Source organism: Mercenaria mercenaria, chromosome 15, assembly GCF_021730395.1.
Source record: "Mercenaria mercenaria strain notata chromosome 15, MADL_Memer_1, whole genome shotgun sequence".
NCBI lineage: Eukaryota > Metazoa > Mollusca > Bivalvia > Venerida > Veneridae > Mercenaria > Mercenaria mercenaria.
This window is the reverse complement of record NC_069375.1, coordinates 68,150,398-68,173,940: the sequence shown is the minus strand read 5'-3', so window position 1 is coordinate 68,173,940 and position 23,543 is coordinate 68,150,398. Positions and strand designations below refer to the sequence as shown.

Below are 23,543 nucleotides of genomic sequence, written 5' to 3'. Positions count from 1 at the left end.
TTTTTGTACTGATTAATTGATGCGGAAAATGTGACTGATTCTCAATAGACACTAGTTACTGCAATAGATTATGTTAGTCAAAACCAATTACCAGAACATGATTTTTATCTATCATGTATTTGTTAATCAGTCCAACCCAGTATGACTCTAGCTCTGTTTTCATCTTTGTATATAACTCTACCGTCTGAACTCGGCCTTCCAGCTGCAATAGAGAATTCTCATCATATACAACAATATACATACTTTTATGTCATGATTTTCAGTGAAATACTGAATTTTGCTCATAGAGTGACTTTTCCAGGTTTTTTGATGGTACAGGAAAACCCTAGGTGCCCCTCTGAACAGTGTTTCATGCCTGGGCGGGCATATGAGTAGAACCACTGACCTTGTGTAAGCAAACTGGATGGCTTCTTCACAGTCATGAAGAATTCTACATCTCCAGTGAGATTTTGAGCCCACATTGGTCAGAGATTCAAAGTTGGCTTCTTTAACTAGTCTGCTACATAGGCTCAAGAAATGGTAACTCAACTGAAACCTTTTAATTATGAAGACATCTTTAATAACTTCAATTCCACAAGCAAAAACTTTTCTCCAAAGTAAAATCCTAGACTGAGTAAAAATTTATCATACAATGAATTTTCTCTTTCGTTTACTTACTTCTTGTATAAAAATGATGCTGATATGCCAACTTGTTTCTCTGAGCAAGAAATGAACAAAAATACCAATAAAAGTCAAAAATGGTGTCCAAAACAGCTGAATTATAAAATGGACAAATACACCTTAATAAAAAAATTTATTTTTGGAGATGAAATGTAAGTCAGTATTTCTACACTTAAAAGCAATTGACAAAATATCCTGTTATGGAAAAGGTAAACTGAACAGGAAGATTTTGTATCAAATTCAATACTAACCGCCCGCACAGCTCAGTACGAACTGCGTTGGTCAACGGATCGCGGGGTTGCGAGTTCGATCCCCAGGCGGGGCGTATGTACTTTGTGACAATTTGACAAAAGACATTGTTTCTGAACTCATTCGATCTCCACCTCTGATTCATATGGAGAAGTTTGCAGTTACTTGCGGAGAACAGGTTTGTACTGGTAGAGAATCCAGGAACACTGGTTAGGTTAACTGCCCGCCGTTACATGACTAAAATACTGTTGAAAAACGGCGATAAACCCAAAACAAACAAACAAACAAACAAGTTCAATACTTACATCTTCCTGTGAATCTCCGAAGAGAAAGTCTCCAATGAGAAATGATGCCATCTTGTTATGGGGATTGTCCTCAATCTGAAAGGCGATAGAATAGACTTTAGCGATACTCTACAATGAAATAAGTGACTGTCATTACACTTTTTAACCCTTACCCAGCAAAATAATGGACTGGCAGAATCACTTGCCACTAGCAAGCTAAGGGTTAAGATAAAAATGAGTTTGTCAATTTGGATAGTACCATTAACTGTTAAAAGGGGTACTTACCAAAAAGATACTGACTGAATGGCGAACAGTGCAGACCATGATCAGACTGCACAGATGTGCAAGCTGATCTTGGTCTACACTGGTCGCAAAGGCAGAATCACTTGCCGCTAGCAGACTAAGGGTTAAGATAAAAATGAGTTTGTGTGAAAAAGCAAATCTGTTGAGTAATTTTCAAAGACAGAGTGGAAAAAAGTAAATACATCAGAATTGAACCAAAAAGATCTGAATGCATAAAATATTGCCAACACAAATGCAATTCAAACTCCCTGCAGTGATTACCTCCCCTGGCAGTAGATTAACCTTTATCCAGCTGGTGGCAAGTGATTGTACATTTGCAACCAGTGCAGACCAAGATCAGTATGGTCTGCACAGTTTGCTATTCAGTCAGTAAATTTTGAGTGAACACCCCCATGAATAATGAATGGTGCTGCCCAAACTGAATGATAAACAATGCCAAATGACCATGATATGATAATCACCTGACTTGCAAAAAATGTATTCTTATTCTCAATTTATCTTTTCATTTTATCACAAGTGTAAAATTTTTAGGGAAATAAACAGAACGATTTCAATTAAAGTTTAATATCAAATGAACAAAGAACTGATTATCAGAATTCTAATAAATTTTTACTGTCAGGGGAGACTACTGCATATGAGACTACAAAGAGAGTTGGTCAACTTTCCTAAAACTTTGTATAGGCAAGCTAAAAATGCGATCACTTAATAGCTGATTCTTTTTTTTATTTTGCCTGGGAAAATTTTTCCAATAAGTTTCTGAATTCACATGCCATGTCTGTGCATGACATTTGCTGGCATTTGCCTGATGAAATAATTGCTAGCAGCAACAATATTTTTGTGTTCTCACAATCTGAGATTCAATTACACCATTCCTCTGTGGCTAAAATATTTCTGAAATGTGACCTTTAATATTATTCTTTACCAGGATTGCCATCAAACAGGACAAATGAAATTCCCTGACTTTTCACAGACCCAAAACTGCTTTTTGCTGACAAACACACCATTCTCGACCTCTTCTTCCCTAAAGAAACCAGTCTGTTCATGTACTCTTATTAACTATAAACATTTCAGATCCTAACAAACAGTCTTAAAAGAGAACAAATATCATAAAAACAAGAAGCTGCGTTCAATAAACGCTTGATGCCCCCGGTGGCATCCTTGTCGATACAAAGCAACCTAAGTCCAAAACGAGGTCAAGGTCAAACTGAGGTCAGTTGATATTTGAAGATGAGGAATGGTCACAGGTTACATCTGCATTAGTATCAAGACATTCTAGTAAGGGGTATTGATGCTAGACAAAACGGACCCATTTGGTTAACCATGAGATGGCCCATACAAAGCAACCTAAGTCCAAAATGAGGTCAAGGTCAAACTGAGGTCAGGTGATGTTTGAAGATGAGGAATGGTCACAGGTTACATCTACATTAGTATCAAGTCATTCTAGTAAGGGGTATTGATGCTAGACGAAATGGTCCCATTTGGTTAACCAAGAGATAGTACATGCAAAGCAACCTAAGTCCAAAATGAGGTCAAGGTCAAGGTCAAACTGAGGTCAGGTGATGTTTGAAGATGAGGAATGGTCACAGGTTACTTTTGCATTAGTACCAAGTAATTCTAGTGAGGGGTATTGATACTAGACGAAAAGGTCCCATTTGGTTAACCTTATACGGATGGACGGACGAACGAATGGACGGACGGACAGGACAATCACTATATGCCTCCTGCATCAGTAGATGCCGGGTGCATAAAAATCATTAGCAATGGAAGCTGTACTCAATTTTAGCAATATTTTCAAATACACAATGTCACAGAAACTATAAAATGTATAACAATAGGCCGTTTGTGAGCAAAGTGAGCAAATTCTTTTTATAGGGATTCTCCCTTGCCATTTCAAATTTTATCCATGAAATGATCTTTCCATGATTTTTCCCCAACTTTCTGACATTTCATTTTTCACTTAAAAATAGTAAAGCAACCACCTCTTAAAACAAAACAAAATGTCTTGATCTTAAATAAATTCTTTCCAGTGAAAGTAACACCTCTTAACTAGAGCCCTCTAACCTGACAGATTTGTCCAAAAGTCAATTGTTTGCAAAGAGAATTTGAAAACAAAACCTTCTTTAACATAAACAAATATGTAAAGCCTGACAGTTGGAAACCCAGCATAAAATTCCAAGGTTGTTAGGTCTCAGCTATATAAACTGACAAAGCATGATTTATTTCTGCATGTTTTGATGGGTTTAAAGTCACACTGACAATAACTATGGTCATATGGTGACATACCTGTTTTACCTGTAGAGAACGGCCTGGCAAACACTTGCAAACTGATCTTAATACTGTAGATCAAACATTTTTTTTTTGCAATGGATTTATTTTCACCAATAGTAGAGAATAATGACACTAAAGAATTCAAATTTTTTGTGACTATTAACCTTTACCCTGCTAAATTTCTAAAATGGACTAGTCCATCACTCATTTTGGGCGATACCATTTATTATTTGAAGGGGTTTTCACTGAAAATGTACTGACTGAATAGCGAACAGTGCAGACCATGATCAGACTGCACGGATGTGCAGGCTGATCTTGGTCTGCACTGGTCGCAAAGGCAGAATCACTTGCCGCCAGCAGGCTAAGGGTTAACCTACATCATGTCCTAAAACATAAACACTCACGTTTCACGAATTATTATTGTTGTGAATAAGGCAGCTTACCCTGAAATCATCAATTAAAGCTTATGCAAAAATTATCTAATCTATACTGTACTCTGGTTTTTCATTATTACCTGATAGGTAAATACCTTGTTACACTCGATGCTGAAAAAAATTTCTTCATAAACCTTGACACCCGAGATAACCAGCATGGGTACGGGTATATGTTGGAGCCAAATCACAGAGTATCAATTAAAAAGGACACAGGTGCTAGTACATATGGAGCTAGCTAAACTTACTGAAGCCAAAGCATCAAGGACTTTTCTTTGAATGAGATTGCCCATCCTCGTCATGTCAACCTTCTCTGACCCATTGCCGATCTTCTGTAACACGTCCTTCAACCTGTAAATGTACAATATAACTTCTACATGAAACCTCTAACCACCTTGGTAGCCTAGTGGTACAGCACTCACTAGTGTGAATGGTCGTGGGTTTGCTCATTAATAACTCGTTTTTTAGCTGATTCTGATTAAGTACCATTCTTATTTGTTTTGTATTGTAACATTGTGTAATGCTCTGCTGTGTGTATATGTATATACATGTATGTTGAGTCCCACATGGAAGACTGGGAAACCAAATGTATAGCCTCGTTAAATAAAGCTTTTACTTACCTACTTAACTTACTTACTTACTTACTTACTAAGCAAGATGACCCAAATTCAAACCTGACCTACAGCTTCAAAACCTTCACCATGTGCCCTTTGTATTCAGATTTTATAAAACACAAATAGACTGACATATTTTATATGATCATATGATAGAATTTACTTAGATTTTCAACTGTGGTGAGAGAAGTCAAAATTCATTGAAACTGTAATTATCCAATACACTTGAATTATGAAAACTTGCCCTTGGTCCAACTCTTTCAAATCAGTCTACCATCTATTCTAGATCAGTTTTCTAAATATATCCTGACTTCGTTTTAATGAACAGTTTTGAATAAAATTCTACATAGTAAAATTGTCTTCATATCAAGATGCAAAACTACCTTAGAAGGAACATTCAAATTGAAAGCAAGGATATTGAAAGTTGTCTTCCCCTTTTAATACAGTTAGCTGCATCTTAACCTTCATTTTTCAACTTTTTTGCCTAAAAGGAAACAAGAAGGTCATGATGGTCCTTTTACGCTCACCTGAGTACAAGGACAAACAATGTTTCATAAAGATTCAGACTAAGTAATTAACTTGACTTCTACAAGTGCCAAGCATACTTTTATATGGGCTGACCTACCATATAGCTGGTTAATTCTGCTGGCAAAAAATTTTGCGGTTTTATTTTTGGTTTTTTTGCGTTGCTTTTTTTTCTGCGACCTATTAAATTAATTTTTGCGGCTTGCATAAACCGGAAGTAAATTCTGAGCATGGGAAATAGCTTACTCATTACTACATGTATGTCATAATTAACGACTGAAATGCATATTGTTCTCGTCAGTTATGTCTTAGTGGCATTATCTAGGTCGGAATCTAGGACAGTGAAGTTGGCGCAGCTGATTTATGTTTAAATCTGATTCCTTTTCATTACCATGCATGATCAAATATCAGAGTTAAAATTATTTCTGCGTGACAGCCTCGACCTGCAGATTTAGCAGAAATAAAAACCCACAGAATTAACCCGATATATGGTAATTTGTTCAGGTAACCAAGTTTCAAAAGTCTCGTAAATTCATAACTTACTGACCTAGTTTCTGACAAAGATTACTCAGGAAAATCAACATAACATACCTTGGAAAGATGGCATTCAACTTCTCCTTGAATACATTGTCAAACTTGATATAAATGCTGCTTTCAGAGTTTTCTATCATGTTGCCATGAACCTGGAATAAAAAATTCATGTCTAAGATATCTAAATGAAGGAACAATATTCTTTTTAATGCTGATCCCTTTTAACTAAGCACTATAAATAAAATTTGTTTGAACATGTGCTGTCATTTGTGAATTAAATACCATATTCCTATAAACAAAAGCCATATTTCTGCCATTGTTATTTTGACAGAGTTACGGTTGCTAATCTTCCTGCTAAGTTTGGTTCAAATCAAACATGTAGATTGAAAACAGTAGTATGGATGAACAGTGAGACAGGCTCCACCTATTGAACCAGCTTAAAATGGTGGAGGAAGACCCTAGAGTAGGGCTTGAACTCTAGAGGTTACAGACAAGTGATTCGGGCATCAAAAGAAGAGACAAAGAAAGCAGTCAAGAACTGATAATAAAGTTTCTTGGAAAACAGACAAAATTCAATTTTCATATCTGACCTTACTCTGAGGTTATAAAACTGAAATTAGAAAACAGTCTTTAAACGTAAGCATCTGATTGGCTGTTTGTAATCACAAACTTGACACTTCACCTGCTGGTGGTGATAATCTGCCTTTGCGACCACATTCGTGCAGGCTGATCATGGTCTGCACTGTTTGCAATTCATTCAGTAAATTTTCATTGAACTCCACTTTGAATAATTAATGGTATTGCTCAAATTGAATGATGGACCATTCCATCTTAAAAATCTAGTGAGCTAAGGATTAAAACTGGCCAATAGCAAGTCTGCATCTTGAAACTGATCTGCGAACACAATTTTACACCTCCATGGAGCACTTACATCAGAACAATAAGGTTCCTCTATTTCCACAAAATCCCTCTGCAAAGGTGATATCGCCGAGTCTGTTAGATAATCCAACAACAAACTTACACTGTTGAATGTATACTGATCCTGAAATTATAAAACATTATTTCTGTTACTGAAATTACAAAACTTTTTATTATTGATATATTAACTGAAATTACATAACTTTTATTATTGATATAACTGAATAATGTATTACAAAACTTCATTAATATATTGTTAGTATTTCACAAAAAACAAACAAGAGGGCCCTGAGAAACACACCATAACAGTGTAAACATGTTTGACCTAATGATTTCATGGACACAAATATTCTGACTAATTTTCATAAAGATTGGACCAAAAATCTTGAGGGTAAACAAGTATTTTCTTTGATTTGACTGAGTGACCTTGTTTTGACCCTAAATGGCCCAGATTTGTGCTTGTCCAAGATTCCATAAAAACAAACATTCTGACAAAGTTTCAGGAAGAATTGAGCAAAAGTGAGCTCTAGAGTGTATACAAGCTTTACCTTTGATTTGACCTAGTGACCTAGTTTTTGGCCCCACATGACCCACATTCGAAATCACCCAAGTCTTTAGCCCGCCCGCTTAGCTCAGTAGAGAGAGCGTTGGTCTACGGATCGCAGGGTCACGAGTTCGATCCCCGGGCGGGAGTATGTTCTCCATGACGATTTGATAAAAGACATTGTGTCTGAAATCTTCGTCCTCCACCTCTGATAATTCATGTAAGGAAGTTTGCAGTTACTTGCAGAGAACAGGTTTGTACTGGTACAAAATCCTGGAATACTAGTTAGGTTAACTGCCCGTCATTACATGACTGAAATACTGTTGAAAAATGGCGTTAAACCCAACATCCAAGACTTTAAACATCAATATAAACATTCTGACCAAATCTTATGAAGATATGGTCATAAACGTGGCCTCTAGTGTTATCAAACTTTTTCCTTTGATTTGACTGGATGACCTATTTTGACCCAGATTCAAACCTGACCTAGAAGTCATCAAGAGAAACATTGTGACCAAATTTCATGACCTCAATTGAAAAATACAGCCTCTATCGCATACAAAACATTTTTCTTTGATTTGTCCTAGCGACCTAGTTTTGGACCCCAGATGACCCATATTCAAACTTGACCTTAATTTCATCAAGGCTATCATTCTGACCAAATTTCATGAAGATCAATTAAAAAATACAGTCTCTATCACATACACAAAGTTTTTCTTTGGTCAGAATGATAGAGAGTTTCTAAAAAAGCTGTAAGCTTCCTACACAATCCTATAAGCTGATATATGTAACATTGTAAAAAATGCAATTATGTTAAATATATATTGTTTAAACCAAATTTCATGAAGATCAATTGAAAAATACAGTCTCTATTGCATACACAAGGTTTTTCTCTGATTTGACCTAGTGACCTAGTTTTTGACCACAGATGACCCATATTTGAACTTGACCTAGATTTCAACAAGGCAATCATTCTGACAAAATTTCATGAAGATCAGTTGAAAAATACAGCCTCTATCGTATACACAAGGTTTTTCTTTGATTTGGCCTAGTGACCTAGTTTTTGACTAAATTTTATGAATATCCAGCATAAAATGCAGCCCCTTTTGCGTACACAAGGTTTTTCTTTAATTTGACTGGGTGACCTATTGACCTAGTTTTGACCCCAGATGACCCATATTCGAACTTGACCTAAATTTCATTAAGGCAATCATTCTGACCAAAATTCATGAAGATCAATTGAAAAATACAGCCTCTATTGCATACACACGGTTTTTCTTTGATTTAACCTAGTGACCTACTTTTTGACCCCAGATGACCCATTTTCGAACTTGGCCTAGATTTCATTAAGGTTATCATTCTGACAAAATTTCATGAAGATCAGTTGAAAAATACAGTCTCTATCATATACACAAGGTTTTTCTTTGATTTGACCTAGTGACCTAGTTTTTGACCCCAGATGACCCATTTTCAAACTTGTCCTAGATTTCATCAAGGTTATCATTCTGACCAATATTCATGAAGATCAATTGAAAAATACAGCCTCTATTGCATACACAAGGTTTTTCTTTGATTTGACCTAGTGACCTAGTTTTTTATCCCAGATGACCCATTTTCAAACTTGGCCTAGAGTTCATCAAGGTATTCATTTTGATAAAATTTCATGAAGATCAGCCTCTATCGCATACACAAGCTAAATGTTATCAGACGACAGACAGACAGAAAGACGCCGGACATCGAGCGATCACAATAACTCACCTGAGCATTGCTTAGATGAGCTAAAAAAATGAACTCTGTCCAGTCTACATGCTGTGAAAATTCCATGATTCCAGCTTAATCTAAAGTTTTAATAGATATTTTCAGAGGCTAAAGGTTTACTAATAACTTTCACAAAAACTGAAAAATCATAAATTTTCATAGGGGAATTATATCCATCAATTTCATGGCTGCCCCACAAAACTAAATCACAACAACAAAAAATTCCCATCCATTTTCTCTTCAAAAGTTCATGAATTCATATCCCTATGAAATAACCATTTTGGCACAAAACACTAAATTTCATGTCTACAAATTTAAATGATTTTGAAGCATAAATTTCGCAAGTATAGACAGTTTGCAACTGTAGGGAAAACAAATCCCTCACGAAAGTTTCCCATTTTACAGTATTTATGATTTATTTTTGCAAGCTGCATGCATGATTCATCTCCATCTGAAATATTTCTGTCTCACCCCTGCTGCAGATAATCCACTGGATAGTACGTGTTATTTACTGACATGTTACTGATTTCTGAATGGCTATATGACATTTCATATCAATATATAATATAATAAAAATTAGTGGTGATAATTGTTATCTAAATAAATATGGCATTTAATTTCTATGGTGCTTTAAAATGTCAAATTGGCATGGCAGCAATTTCGGTGAATTAAAAGGAGGCAAAATGTCTAGAAAATTATGGACTTTGTAGCTAGATTTTATGTACATTAATGAATATTACATGCAATGCAGTTCGTCACAATAGGTTTAATGCCATTTATAATTCCTAATTGTGGAAAATATATCATCCAAATTTTCATCTAAAATTTCACTGTTGACACTCCAGTTATTTTATCTAAATGCCGACTATTTCAATCTGGTGACAGAAAATGGATTATTCCAATAAACAGCCGCATAATTAATTACTTAGCCTGCATACAGCTAATGTTGTTGGCAAAGTGTAGAAGACTGTGTATTAACCTTTAGCCTGCTGGCGGCAAATGATTCTGCTTTTGCGACCAGTGCAGACCAAGATCAGTTTCAGTTAGTAAAATTTCAGTGAACATCCCTTTGATAAATTAAAGATTGATTCTGCCCAAATTGAAAGTTGGACCAATCCATTTTAGAAATTTAGCAAGGTTAAGGTTCACCTGCCTATTCCAAACATTCGTCAAATTCTATCACCGGAAAGAAAAAAGAGCCCTGTTAAGGGGCATAAAATAAGAAATATAGCTGTTTTAATCATAATTGTAAATTTCACACAGATTCGCATTAGTTTTGGAGATCATTTTCTTCAAGGTTTAGCTGAGTTTGCTGTTATTTTTAAGAGGCCAGAATGATTCAATCTGCACAAATTCACTTCATACTGATACATTAAATTTTCTTTAAGTTCGGATCAGATCCTGAGAAGATAGTCGAACAAGCCTTTCAGTATAATTTTGCACTTTGCAAAAATTTCACAGGGCCATAACTCATAAATCAGGCAAATTGTGCAGGTATATTCTGACCACATGAGCACATCATCTTCATAGTAAGTTATACTTTTCTGTAACTCTTAAAAACTGTAGGAGGAGCTTATTAATACATAGACCATTGATTCTCCAGTAAACATGCAAATCTAACTGAAAATCCTGTCCAATGTATATGAGCCGTGCCATGGGAAAACCAACATAGTGGGTGTGCGACCAGCATGGATCCAGACCAGCCTGCGCATCCGTACAGTCTGGTCAGGATCCATGCTGTTCGCTAACAGTTTCTCCAGTTCCAATAGGCTTTAAAAGTGAACAGCATGGATCCTGACCAGACTACGCGGATGCGCAGGCTGGTCTGGATCCATGCTGGTCGCACACCCACTATGTTGGTTTTCCCATGGCATGGCTCATATATTTGCTAATACAACTGTAACAAAGTTTGTTGAACTATTTTACATATGTCAAACCATTGTACAGCGAGTTGAATCAGATTAAAATATAATGTGCTTGACACATTAAATTTTGTGCAAATTACATCTACCTAATGTGCTTAATATGGACGATTTTGCCTTGTTCTCCACACGGACACTTACATTTGTGTTGATATAATGTCACTTTACCCTTATGATTTTGCCTTGTTCTCCACATAGGCACTTACATTTGTGTTGATATAATGTCACTTTACCCTTATGTATAACAATTAATTTTCTTACATATCAGTTTCAAAAACTGAGAGCAAAAGGCATTTGAGCCTCGCCATGAGAAAACCAACATAGTGGGTTTGCGACCAGCATGGATCCAGACCAGCCTGCGCATCCACGCAGTCTGGTCAGGATCCATGCTGTTCGCTTTCAAAGCCTATTGGAATTATAGAAACTGATAGCCAACAGCATGGATCCTGACCAGACTGCGCAGATGCGCAGGCTGGTCTGGATCCATGCTGGTCGCAAACCCACTATGTTGGTTTTCTCATGGCGCGGCTCATTTTATCTGGTTAGAAAGTTTTTGCATGAAGTGCACCTGTTAACTGTTTGTCCCTCGAACACCAGATAGATAAGTTACAAAACTTTGGGGAAGCCAGAGAACCACATAATGTATGAACATAATATAGCAACCGGCTAGGAAGTTTCAATTCATGCAAGTACAAGGTCCTCTGTGATCTGCCAATAGGTGGCTGAGTGCTATATTATATTCATATATGTGGTTCTCTGGCTTCCCTGAGGTTTGGTAACATATCTATTTATGCAAAAATAGACAATAGATAAGACTGAATTGACGGACAAAGCACTAACTGTATGCCCTCCTTCCAAAAAATTTGTTCAGGAAGCATACAAAACCATTAGAAATCATCAGGATCAATGACTGATCTAGAACTGAACAACAAAAATGTAAGGAGAGAGGGGCACACCCCCTTTAACACCCACCCCTTTCCCATGCATATATTATCGCCCTGGTTATGCACTTGTACAGTTGGCCTTCTCGCTAACTGCTGATAATTAATGACTGTGTGTTCCATCAGGGGTAGCGTAGTGAAGTCACTAATATACAGCATAACACATTATGGCTGGTAAATCAGGCTGCGGAGCTAAACCTGATCATCAGAAGTTTACATTTCTACTTGTTTTTCTGTTCTGTATTTTATTTCGACTCACCAACAGATTCCCCACAAGATTTAGGCTCAAACCAGTGGTGCATATTATATATGAAAATCAGTTCACATTATGCAAGAGCATTTTCTATAGCTATTCACAGATCTGTGCTCTCCATATTAAAAGTGGGTGGGTAGTAAAAAATCTCTTTCTGATGAACTGACCTTTGTATTTGCCCCAGGCTGCCGCCTTTTGCATCATTCAAGTACAACAGGTCTTGGATTTATAACAGTGTCATTTTGAAAACACAAATTTATTAACATCTTTGACACTACTCCATTACAATAATAATTTTTTATATTTTATAGAATGCAATGTTTTTCTTGTTGGCTTTCAGGTTACACCCACAAATTTTAGATAGTATGACAAATTTCCTGCAAGATCCAGGTTACCTATTTCGCATAAATGCAAGCTCCTGACAGAGCCCAGGGCCTACAGCAAGCTGTCTGAACGTTAACATGAACTAAAATTTATGTAACATTAACTGCTAATTATTTGTAATAGTCAAACACTCCCATGAAAATTTTGACATTTAAGTTATGACAGTATCACACCCGTTAACCGGTTGCGAGCAAAACAGTTCGTGGTGGACAAACAGTTCTCCGATATTTTTGTCGGCATCTATATTGGGGTAAGTATTTTCGATCCAAGAATCGGTTGGCGCTTAATGTGTCAAAGATCTTTATTTCTATAAAAAGTAGCATGAACAAAGAACATGCCATGTGTTTCTTGTTTAAAAGTAATGTATATTAAGTAAGTTATGGCGAGTTAAAAGTGTGATTTTGTTGAAAAAACGCGAAAACGAAAGTTTATCATAATATATTTATTTCACTTTTCAACTTACGGCTATTCTATTAACGTCAACCTTTAAAATAATGTTTGCATTGAATATTGTCCAACTTTTAACCGAAAAAACGCAATATTCAACGAGTTTTAGACATCCTAATATGACATGGTCGAAAAAAAGTGTGGCGGCATTGCACAGTTCAAAATTATTTGTGTGGCGAGACAGAGCAGTTCCGTGTCTACGAGCTTGTAACACTTAAAAAGTAATGTTTATATTCTGACAACAGCAGATCATTTATTGAACATTTAATAAATTTACGTTTTGTAGTAATGGACAATAAGTGTCTTTGCTGACTCACTGGTAGGAACTCTGCATATTAATCCAATAAGTGAGTAAAAATGGAAATACCTGGCAGCTGATTGGATGTTTAGGGTAATTAAACTATAAGAATCCTTATATAAATAGCCAGTCCGTAGCCCGAACAAAGGCCACTCACTTAGATCATTAGAGAGAGAGAGCTATACATAATGAGGCAGTGAGTTCGAGTTTAAGTCCCCGGCCGAAACTTACGTCCTCTGTGACTATTTGAAAGAAGACCATGTTTCTAAAACCATTCGTCCTCCAAAAGGTTGGGCTTTTTTTGCGGAGAACAGGGTAGTACCACAAGTTAGGCTCTATGTTCTTTTTTCAAGTTTTTTATTTCAAGATAAACTTGTAAAATAGTACCAACTATGGACTGGCGATGTATATAATCAATATACGCGTATTTTACATCAGTGTATGCATAAGAAATGCATAATGTCATCTCCGCTGTACTAAATAATAAATCCTTAAAGGCTGAACACCACTAAATGCATCCCTTATATCCCTTATAAGTCTATACAAACCACATTTCAAAACCAGTTCTGCAAATCTATTTTCTAATATATCAGATTTTGCAGCCTGCCATTTTTCAAAAGCTGAATGTTAGTGCAATTAAAAAAATCAAAAGAAAATAGGGTGTTAACTTTAATATAAGAAAACTGTGACCAGCATCCAAAATACAGCAACTTTTACACCGGTTGACAGTGGTATTTTTGCATCACTTCCTGTTTTCATAATTGCCTATTACACTAACCCAAAGTGACTTCTGTCATCTAAATGTCAACCTATATTACTTTAACAATCAACATAAGCGGCATCAAGCAATGTCCAATGAAAAAAACAACAAGGCAGTCTGAAAGACAGCTAAATCCCCCGCCACTGCTATGGATAGTGAAAGGGTAAACCTTTGATTTTAGCTGTGACCTTGACCTTGAACTGACATGGCTGACTCATGAATTCTGCACAATGTCTTGATGAGGTGATCATTTGACCCATGTTTCATGAAAATCCTTCAAGGGGTTTAGGAGATACAGAGCTGAAACCTTTCACCTTCAGTTGTGACCTTGACCTTGAGTTGACATGGCTGACTCATGAGTTCTTGATGAGGTGATCATTTGACCCAAGTTTGATGAAAATCCTTCAACGGGTTTAGGAGATACAGAGTGGACACAAAATGGAAGGCTTAAACCTTCGACCCTTAGTTGTGTCCTTGACCTTGAGCTGACATGGTTAACTCATAATTTCTGCACATCGTTTTGATGAGGTAATCATTTTACCCAAGTTTTATAAAATTCCTTCAAGGGGTTTAGGAGATATAGAGCGGACACGAAATGGAAGACTCAAACCTTTGACCTTCAGTTGTGACCTTGACCTTGAGCCGGCATGACTGACTCATGGGTTCTGCACATCGTCTTGATGAGGTGATCATTTGACCCAAGTTTTATAAAATTCCTTCAAGGGGTTTATGAGATATAGAGCGGACACAAAATGACAGGCTCAAACATTTGACCTTGAGTTGTGACCTTGACCTTGAACCGACAAGGCTGACTCACGGGTTCTGCACATTGTCTTGATGAGGTGATCATTTGACCCAAGTTTCATGAAAATCGTTCAAGGGGTTTAGGAGATATGGACCGGACACGATTTTGTTATGGACGGAAGGACGGAAAGACGGACGGACCATTCTTATAATCCCTCCGCCACGGCGGGGGATTAATAATGGGGAAAAAATGCACTATATTTTAATTGGGTCTACTTGTGACTAGACCTTGGAGGCTTACACTATATTTGGTAGTGATCAGCCTAAACAGACACAATGCACGTTGCTTTACCGGCACCGTGGCTCTTAAAACTACGAAAATGTCTATAGATAAAGGTACTAAATCCAAGGCTTATGTTTGTCTAAATTTTCACTCACTGAGACATTGTTGAGCTAGTACCGATTGCTTTTGTCAGTTTACAATGAGTAACGAGCTTGATATCACTATTTATACCATTTATTAAACTAAAATCACAAAAGACGCAGAACTGCTCTGTCTCGCCACACAAATAATTTTGAACTGTGCAATGCCGCCACACATTTTTTTCAACTATGTCATGTTTGAATGTCTATAACTTGTTGAATATTGCGTTTTGTCGGTTAAAAGGTGGACAATTTTCAGAGTAAACATTGTTTTAAGGGTTGACATTAATAGTATAGCCGTAAGTTGAAAAGTGAATTAAATATATCAGGATAAACATTCGTTTTCGCATTTTTTCAACAAAATCACACTTTTAACTCGCCATAACTTACTCAATAAACATTACTTTTAAACGGGAATCACTTGGCATGTTCTTTTTCATGCTACTTCTTATAGAAATAAAGATCTTTAACATATTTTGCACCAACCGATTCTTGGATTGAAAATACTTACCCCAAAATACTTACTTTTGTCCGCCACGAACTGTTTTGCTCGCAACCGGTTAACAGATGTGAGTATGGTTTGCCGTTTTGTCAATATAATCAGTAAAACAGGGGCTAATTACTTCATTTCATAATGAAAAAACGTTTTTTGGCGATAAACTCTACTTTCAGAAATTAGAAAATCTACACTTAATATCAGAATGTTATTTGATGGTGATATTTATGAAATGTCATTACGTAATAATATTTCATTACTGGGGATGTATATATAACATATACCCCGCCCAAGCTATTCTCATATCTGCAAGTGCGCAGAACAGCTCTGTGGTGAGACTTGATATATATTACCATGGACTTAGCATATTAAACAAACTGTGATATTAATTCATACGTAAAGAATTTAACACTGCGCAGTGACAACATCTGTTGTCAGAGAACTGTCTCTGAAAATAAACAAGTTGGTAAAATTTGTTTTTCTTATCCTATCAGGCAACTGAATGTCTTTTTAACGGTAAAACTTCCAAAGGATATTGGCTTTTAACTGAAAATAAACTAGCCTGGAGAGCCATGCTGTTCTTTAAGAAAAAATTGCATCTCTATGACAGTAACATAGAAAAAGAATAAGAAACAGATTAAAGGACAGTACAATAAGTTTGAATACATGAATAACAGTACAGACGCAAAGTGTGTTCACGAAGAACATCAGACAACTAAAGAGGATACATTAATCTTACACTAGACTGATAACTCTATGATCATTAATGACTCAGAAATGGTATTCAAAAAAACCTAATTTTTGACTTTAATAAATTTATTTTGCAGCAGAAAAACGCTGCTCAATAACTCAAGAATTGTGTTGCAGAAAAATTTTGTTCATTGACTCAGAGACTGTGTTGCAGAACATTAATTTTGTGCTTACTGACTCAAAAGATTGAATTGTGTTGCAGAAAAAATCTTGTTAATTGACTCAGAGATTGTGTTGTAGAACATCTGTGCTTACCGACTCAAAAATTGAATTGTGTTGCAGAAAAATTTTGTTCATTGACTCAGAGATTGTGTTGCAGAACATTAATTTTGTGCTTACCGACTCAAAAGATTGAATTGTGTTGCAGAAAAAATCTTGTTAATTGACTCAGAGATTGTGTTGTAGAACATTTGTGCTTACCGACTCAAAAATTGAATTGTGTTGCAGAAAAATTTTGTTCATTGACTCAGAGATTGTGTTGTTGAACATTTGTGCTTACCGACTCAAAAATTGAATTGCGTTGCACAAAAATCCTGTTCATTGACTTAGAGATTGTGTTGCAGAACATCTGTGCTTACCAACTCAAAAATTAAATTGTGTTGCAGAAAAATTTTGTTCATTGACTCAGAGATTGTGTTGCAGAACATCTGTGCTTACCAACTCAAAAATTGAATTGTGTTGCAGAAAAATTTTGTTCATTGACTCAGAGATTGTGTTGCAGAACCTTTTGCTTGACTTGGAAATTCCAAGGCAGAAAAATCTTTTAAAAGTGGTCACAGAAATTATGTTGCAGGTGAATCTTCATTACCAAGTTTGTGCTTACAGAAAAAAGTAATGTTGAATTGTTAGCTGACTTTCAAAGAAAGGGATCTTATTTGATAACTGAATAACACTGTTGGGTAAACAAATTTGTTGTGCTCTTGCAGAAAAGGTTTTCTTATTGAAAAAAAAAACAACACTACTAATTAATTGCTACTAAGTAATCACAGTAAAACTTCAAGATAGTGTTGCAGAGAAAACATTACTTTAATTACTACCATTTGTCTGTCGGGGAAAGTAATTATACAAACATAAACATTCTACTATAAATAGAAAGTGCTGATACCCTAATTATTATATTCTATTTAGTCATATAAACTCACTAAGACACCTTAATATGAAAAAAAAGTGTTTATTTCTGGTTCCAATTTGTCATATAAACTCAGTAGAAACTGCACAGCAGAGAGAAAAAAATACTGATTTAGAGCTGATTTCTGGTTCATTCAGTCACTTACACTGACTAAGATACATGTTGCAGATATAAAAAAGTGTGGATTTCTGGTTCAGTTAAGTCATATGAACCCACTTACAAGATACTGTGTTGCAGAGAAAAGAGTACTACTATTTGGATTAATATAAAGATATAAATACACCAAGATACTGTTTGGCAGAAAAACAGGTGCTGATTTATGCTTTAACTTAAGTCATATGAACTCACTGAGAGGCTGTGCTGCAGAGAAAGAAGTACTGATTTTTCATTCATAATTTAGTCATATTTATTCACTGAGAGGCTGTGTTGCAGGGAGAGCTTTTTCCCATTCACAGCTCAACTGGGGTAGGGGCACATTTTTCACTCACTGAATCCTGTAAGTCGAGTTCATTAAGAAATTGTGTTACAGAAAAAAAACATTTTTTGCAATCGCTAAATCTTACTTACCAGAAAAAAATCAGAGATATTATTTTGCTTAAAAGTTGAATCTGAGCAGAATCAGTCATCTTTACATCAATTCAACTTGAAACAGGAACAGTTTTTACAAAAATCATTCTGGATGAAATCATGAACTTTACTCAATCAAATGAAAGCAGTCAGTTTTCTTATGATGTGTATTATTTTTATGATGATAATTCTTCTACTGATGAACATTTTTATAATGGGTTAGAATTTTATGAAACTCTTAATACAGTACAATTTTCTATTACAGTTTCTGAGTACATTTTCGGACTAATAGGAAATATTTTATCGCTTATCATATGGGTTAGAGGCAAAAATAGTACTAAACTTGCATGCTCCACCTACTTCAAGTTTTTATCAGCAAGTGATATTTTCAGTTTATCCTTCACCCTTTATAGTAAATGTGACTACTACTTTAAGGTATATGTACTACCCTGGTCAATCTCTATTCCCTTAGGTTTATTTTTTCCACAGCTGTCAACTTGGATCATTGTATGTATTTGTGGTGAACGAATGCTCAGTTTATGTTTCCCACTCAAATTTCATACAAAAGGTTCCAGCAGGAGAGCAAAAATTGCATTTGTTTAAATTTTTCTTATATTTATAGCAATAGACCTACCACTGAAATTTCTGTTAGACAAGGGTACAGAATATTCATGGCAAATTTTCCACATAATGCAAGAAATCTCAGTACAATATTTGCTTTGTATTATACCATTTCTAATTATAACGACATGTAACAACATCTCTGTAGTAAAATTATGCAAGAGGAAAACATCTGGTGTACACAGTGGTAGAAGACAAAATATTCTGACAAAATTCACACGCATAAGTATAGGTGCAGGGATCCTTCACTGTATCTCTGTAATTCCAGCAATGATACAACGTCTTTATATTTATAAGAGGATTGATCTCACTTTATCTTGGAGAGAATATTATATTTTGGACAGTGTAGCTGTAACTACTTTTTACTTAAACAACAGTCTAAATTTCCTTCTGTATTCATTCACATCAAAAGATTTCAGAACTGACTGTAAAGAACTGCTATGCTGCAGATGTTAAGTCATATTCTGCCCCCAAAAAAAATTACACATCAGATTAAGGCACTGTAGTTTTTTACAAAAGCTCGACTAAAGAATTATTTTTGTGGCATAATAATTCCATCCATATATTAATTATTAATCTGTTAAGGATTTTTAATGAATTCTGGCTTCATCTTGCAAAAATCTAGATTATACACTATTGGAGTAATTCTAAAACTCATCAAGGTAGTAAGTTTTTTTTTTTAATTTTTAAAATATCAATCATTAATATTAATTTAATGTTCAAAAATGTATCTTCACCACGTAATTTGGTGAAATCATGGATTTGATAAAAAAAAAAAATAAAAAAACAAAGAAAGAAGAAACCCCACCTCCCAAAAAAACTGTCTACGTGCACAACTTTGAGAAATTTCAAAAAGGCATGAAAAAACTTGTTAATGAGGGCAGAGGGCACATTTCGATATCTCACTCCCTCCCAATCAAAAGCGAAAATCAAGCAGCAAAGAGACAATGGTAAGAAAGGCATCACAATAGGTGTTAGGCAGTTGGCTGGCAATTTTCAAACATCCTGAAAAAGAACTTAAATTTTGCTATCATTTTGAAATTTACAAAAATGTTATCCGAGAATTCAAATGTACTGAGCAAAACAAATTTGAGAAATTTTAAGATGATAATCAAAGTATGAGCCGCGCCATGAGAAAACCAACATAATGCATATGCGACCAGCATGGATTCAGACCAGCCTGCGCATCTGTGCAGTCTGGTCAGGATCCATGCTGTTCACAATTAGAGAAATCATTAGCGAACAGCACACATTCTAACCAGACTGCACAGATGCACTACGTGTATGTTGGTTTTCTCATGGTGCAACTCCTATATGTATGCTTAATGTAAGTTTAATAAAAAAAAATTTGTTAATGTAGCTATGATTTAGATTAATCCTTTTCACTCTGAGCTAATCCTTCACTCACAATGCACACAACTGGTTTTGCCTTTGTCTGAAACATTCGAGTATTGCTGTGAGAAAATCAATGTAAGGGTTGTGTGAAAAGATGAGATCCAGATCAGCCCGCACATCAATACTATTCCTTTATCCCCAAATCTATATTATTAGTTATTTGTATGCAAAAATAAGTGAACAGTATGGATCAAGATCAGATTGCATGCACATAGGCTGATCATGATCCATACTGGTCACAAAACTCTAACTTTGTTTTTCGCACAGTGGCACTTTGTTGTTGCTGAAAGTCTTACAAATAATCAATAAACTGTTATATTATGTTTTACATACAGTAAACTTTGTTGTAGTGAACTCCTTGAGACAAGCAAGATGTATTTTTTTTATAAACACCTGGAGTTTTGTTTGTAAACGTTATGTTAAAGAATTCTTTATATTAAGAAGTATTATTTTTTTATACTATATAATAATGACTCACTTTTCCTTCTTTTGTTGGAGCATTGTAAGGCTGTCATTGTACCTATCATTATGTTTATTAATGCTTATTTGCAATAAAAGGATAACTTTTGTGAATAGTTGTTTATTTGTAAGATTACAGAAAGCATAAATGCTTATCCTTTTGTTTAAAAAATATCTGTATACATGTACAACAGGGTCATGATGGTCCCAACAAACTCAAACAAATGTAAAAACATGTACATGTATGTAAGCTAGCTCTGCACATGGGAAGCCATTTCATTTTACAAATCATACAGTCGATGTAAACAATCTTGGTAACTAGAGTGTTAGCATTTATTCCCAAGATTTACCTTGTGAAGTGATTTTTCAGCATTGACAGAGAAGAAATAAAGATACCAGTTTTTGAAAGTAGATGACGAAAATTTGAACTCAGCCAAGATTATACAAGGAAAATACTGATCAAGCAAGAAACATGACCACTGGATGGCTAACCATGTTTTTCTAGGATTCCACATAGTGACCTAGTCTTTTTATAATTCCACACAGTGCCCCAGTTTTCCTATGATTTCACATAGTGACCTAGATTTCATATGATATCACATAGTGATGCAGTTTTCCTATGATTCCACATAGTGACCTAGCTTTCCTATGATTCCACATAGTGACTTAGTTTTCCTGTGATTCCACATGGTAACCTAGTTTTCCATCTCAGATGACCCAGTTTCAATCATGATCAAGATTCTTAAAATCCAAACACCATGACCACCTTCCATACTGATCAAGAAGAAACTATGATCGCTAAAACATTAACAAGGTTTTTTCTCTCAAATTTTTCAAAAGTATGACCCCATGGCCTAGTTTTTTATCTCATATAATCCAGTTTTAAATAAAGACAATCCTTCTGACTGTGGTTCATGTAGATCAGATCAAAATAGTGGCCTCTGGAGTGTTTACAAGTGCAATTACATAATCTGACCAAGTGACCTGTTTTTTTTCCTGAAAAAGACCTTCTTTTGATCATAATTTTAATTTTAAGACAAAGTTTACATGTTCTGACCAGGTTACGTGTAAATCCAGCTTATAATGTGGCCTAGTTATTGAGGAGACAAACCTCGTAACCAAGCTTCATGTAGTTCAAGTAGATAAGGTAGAAAATTTGAACACTGGAGTGTTAACAAGGTCTTTCAATAAATTGACCTATTTACCTGAAGACTAGTTTGAATCTGACCTAAATTACATAAAGCTACACATTCTGACAGTGTTTTATGAAGAGCAGGTAGGAAATGTTGCCTCTGGCGAGATAACAATGATTCTTCTATAATTCACCCTTGTACTCTAGTTTTTCATCCAAGATGACTGAATTTCAAAATTTACCTCTAATTTATATTGAGAAATATTCCACGTAGATCAGATAGAAAATGTGGCCTCTAGAGATCTGACCTCGTGACCTAGTTTTTTACTCAAGGTGAGCAAGTATCAATCTTGTCCATGACTATATTGAGGAAAACAACTGGACGTAGTGTAATCACTCAAATATTTGAGACTTACAACAAATGCAGGAGGATCTCAAAAGCTCACTTCGACCCATGTCAACATTTCTAATTGTTGAAAAGCTCAAAATCTGCAAAGATTCTAGCTTAAGTGCATTAGCAAAGCAGAATTAGGTCCTTGAAATAATACTGTTAGTGGTCCTTGAAACACTATCAAATTTTTTTATTTTAGTTTTTCCTTTTGGTAGTCATGGCAACCAGCATCCAGCATGGATGGTATAAATTTGGAGTGTGAAAGGACACCATGCAAGAAACATATATATCTATGTAGTTTGGTTGAAACTGACCTGGTTCAGGAGGAGATGTTTTTTTTTTATGAAAATGTGGATGATGAACAGATGACAAACATCCAACAATTCTAGAAGCTCACCATGAACACTTCATGTACAGGTGAGCTAAAAAAAACATGTGACATGACATGCTTGCATTAATCCGAGGCTATGTTGCGAAATTGGTTAGAATCATGACAGCAAGAATCTTCGACCAACAAATGCAATTTTATTCAAGAGCAAAACCAGAACATAGAAGATAAACAAGAGGACCATGATGGTCCTGAATAGCACACCTGTCCCAACATGACCCAGTTTTGAACTGAGTATGATGTCGTTTTTTTCTATTATTTGACATAGTGACCTAGTTTTTGAGCTCATGTGACCCAGTTTTGAACCTGATCTAGATATCATAAAGATGAACATTCAGACCAACTTTCATACAGATCCCATGAAAAATATGGCCTCTAGAGAGGTCATAAGGTTTTTTCATTATTTGACCTACTGACCTAGTTATTGATGGCACATGACCCAGTTTCAAACTTGACCTAGATATCATCAAGGTGAACATTCTGACCAATTTTCCTGAAGATCCATTCAAAAGTATGGCCTCTAGAGAGGTCACAAGGTTTTTCTATTTTTAGACCTAATGACCTAGTTTTTGACCACAGCTGACCCAGTTTCAAAATAGTTCTAGATCTGACCTAGTTTTTTGAAGGCACATGACCCAGTTTCGAACTTGACCTAGATATCATCAAGGTGAACATTCTGACCAATATCTAGAGAGGTCACAAGCAAAAGTTTACGCACGGACGACGGACGCTGCGCGATCACAAAAGCTCACACTGTCACTTTGTGACATGTGAGCTAAAAAGCAAATTAGGCCTGCTGTAAGTACCTTTGCTGCAGGTCCTCTCCATGCCACAGTAACAATACCATGTGTTTCATCGTCAGCAGCATATTTCACCAGCTTCTCTACACTTCCTGGTAATGATGGTACCGGAGACTGCCATGGTCGGGAGAAACTTGATAAGCTTCCCTGAAACATAG

General features: G+C 35.7%; 1 protein-coding gene across 2 annotated transcripts in view; it reads right to left on the bottom strand.

The window, feature by feature from the left end:
* LOC123528508 (uncharacterized protein C05D11.1-like) overlaps nucleotides 1–23,543 on the bottom strand; it is a 112,632-nt gene that overhangs the window by 55,247 nt on the left and 33,842 nt on the right. For both annotated transcript variants that reach the window (XM_053525515.1, XM_053525514.1), the window contains exons 6-11: nucleotides 23,392–23,532; nucleotides 6,797–6,907; nucleotides 5,926–6,017; nucleotides 4,444–4,546; nucleotides 1,215–1,289; nucleotides 92–202 (exon numbers count right to left, since the gene is read on the bottom strand). In XM_053525515.1, coding sequence (XP_053381490.1) covers nucleotides 92–202; nucleotides 1,215–1,289; nucleotides 4,444–4,546; nucleotides 5,926–6,017; nucleotides 6,797–6,907; nucleotides 23,392–23,532 — 633 coding nt within the window. The remainder of the gene's footprint in view (nucleotides 1–91; nucleotides 203–1,214; nucleotides 1,290–4,443; nucleotides 4,547–5,925; nucleotides 6,018–6,796; nucleotides 6,908–23,391; nucleotides 23,533–23,543) is intronic.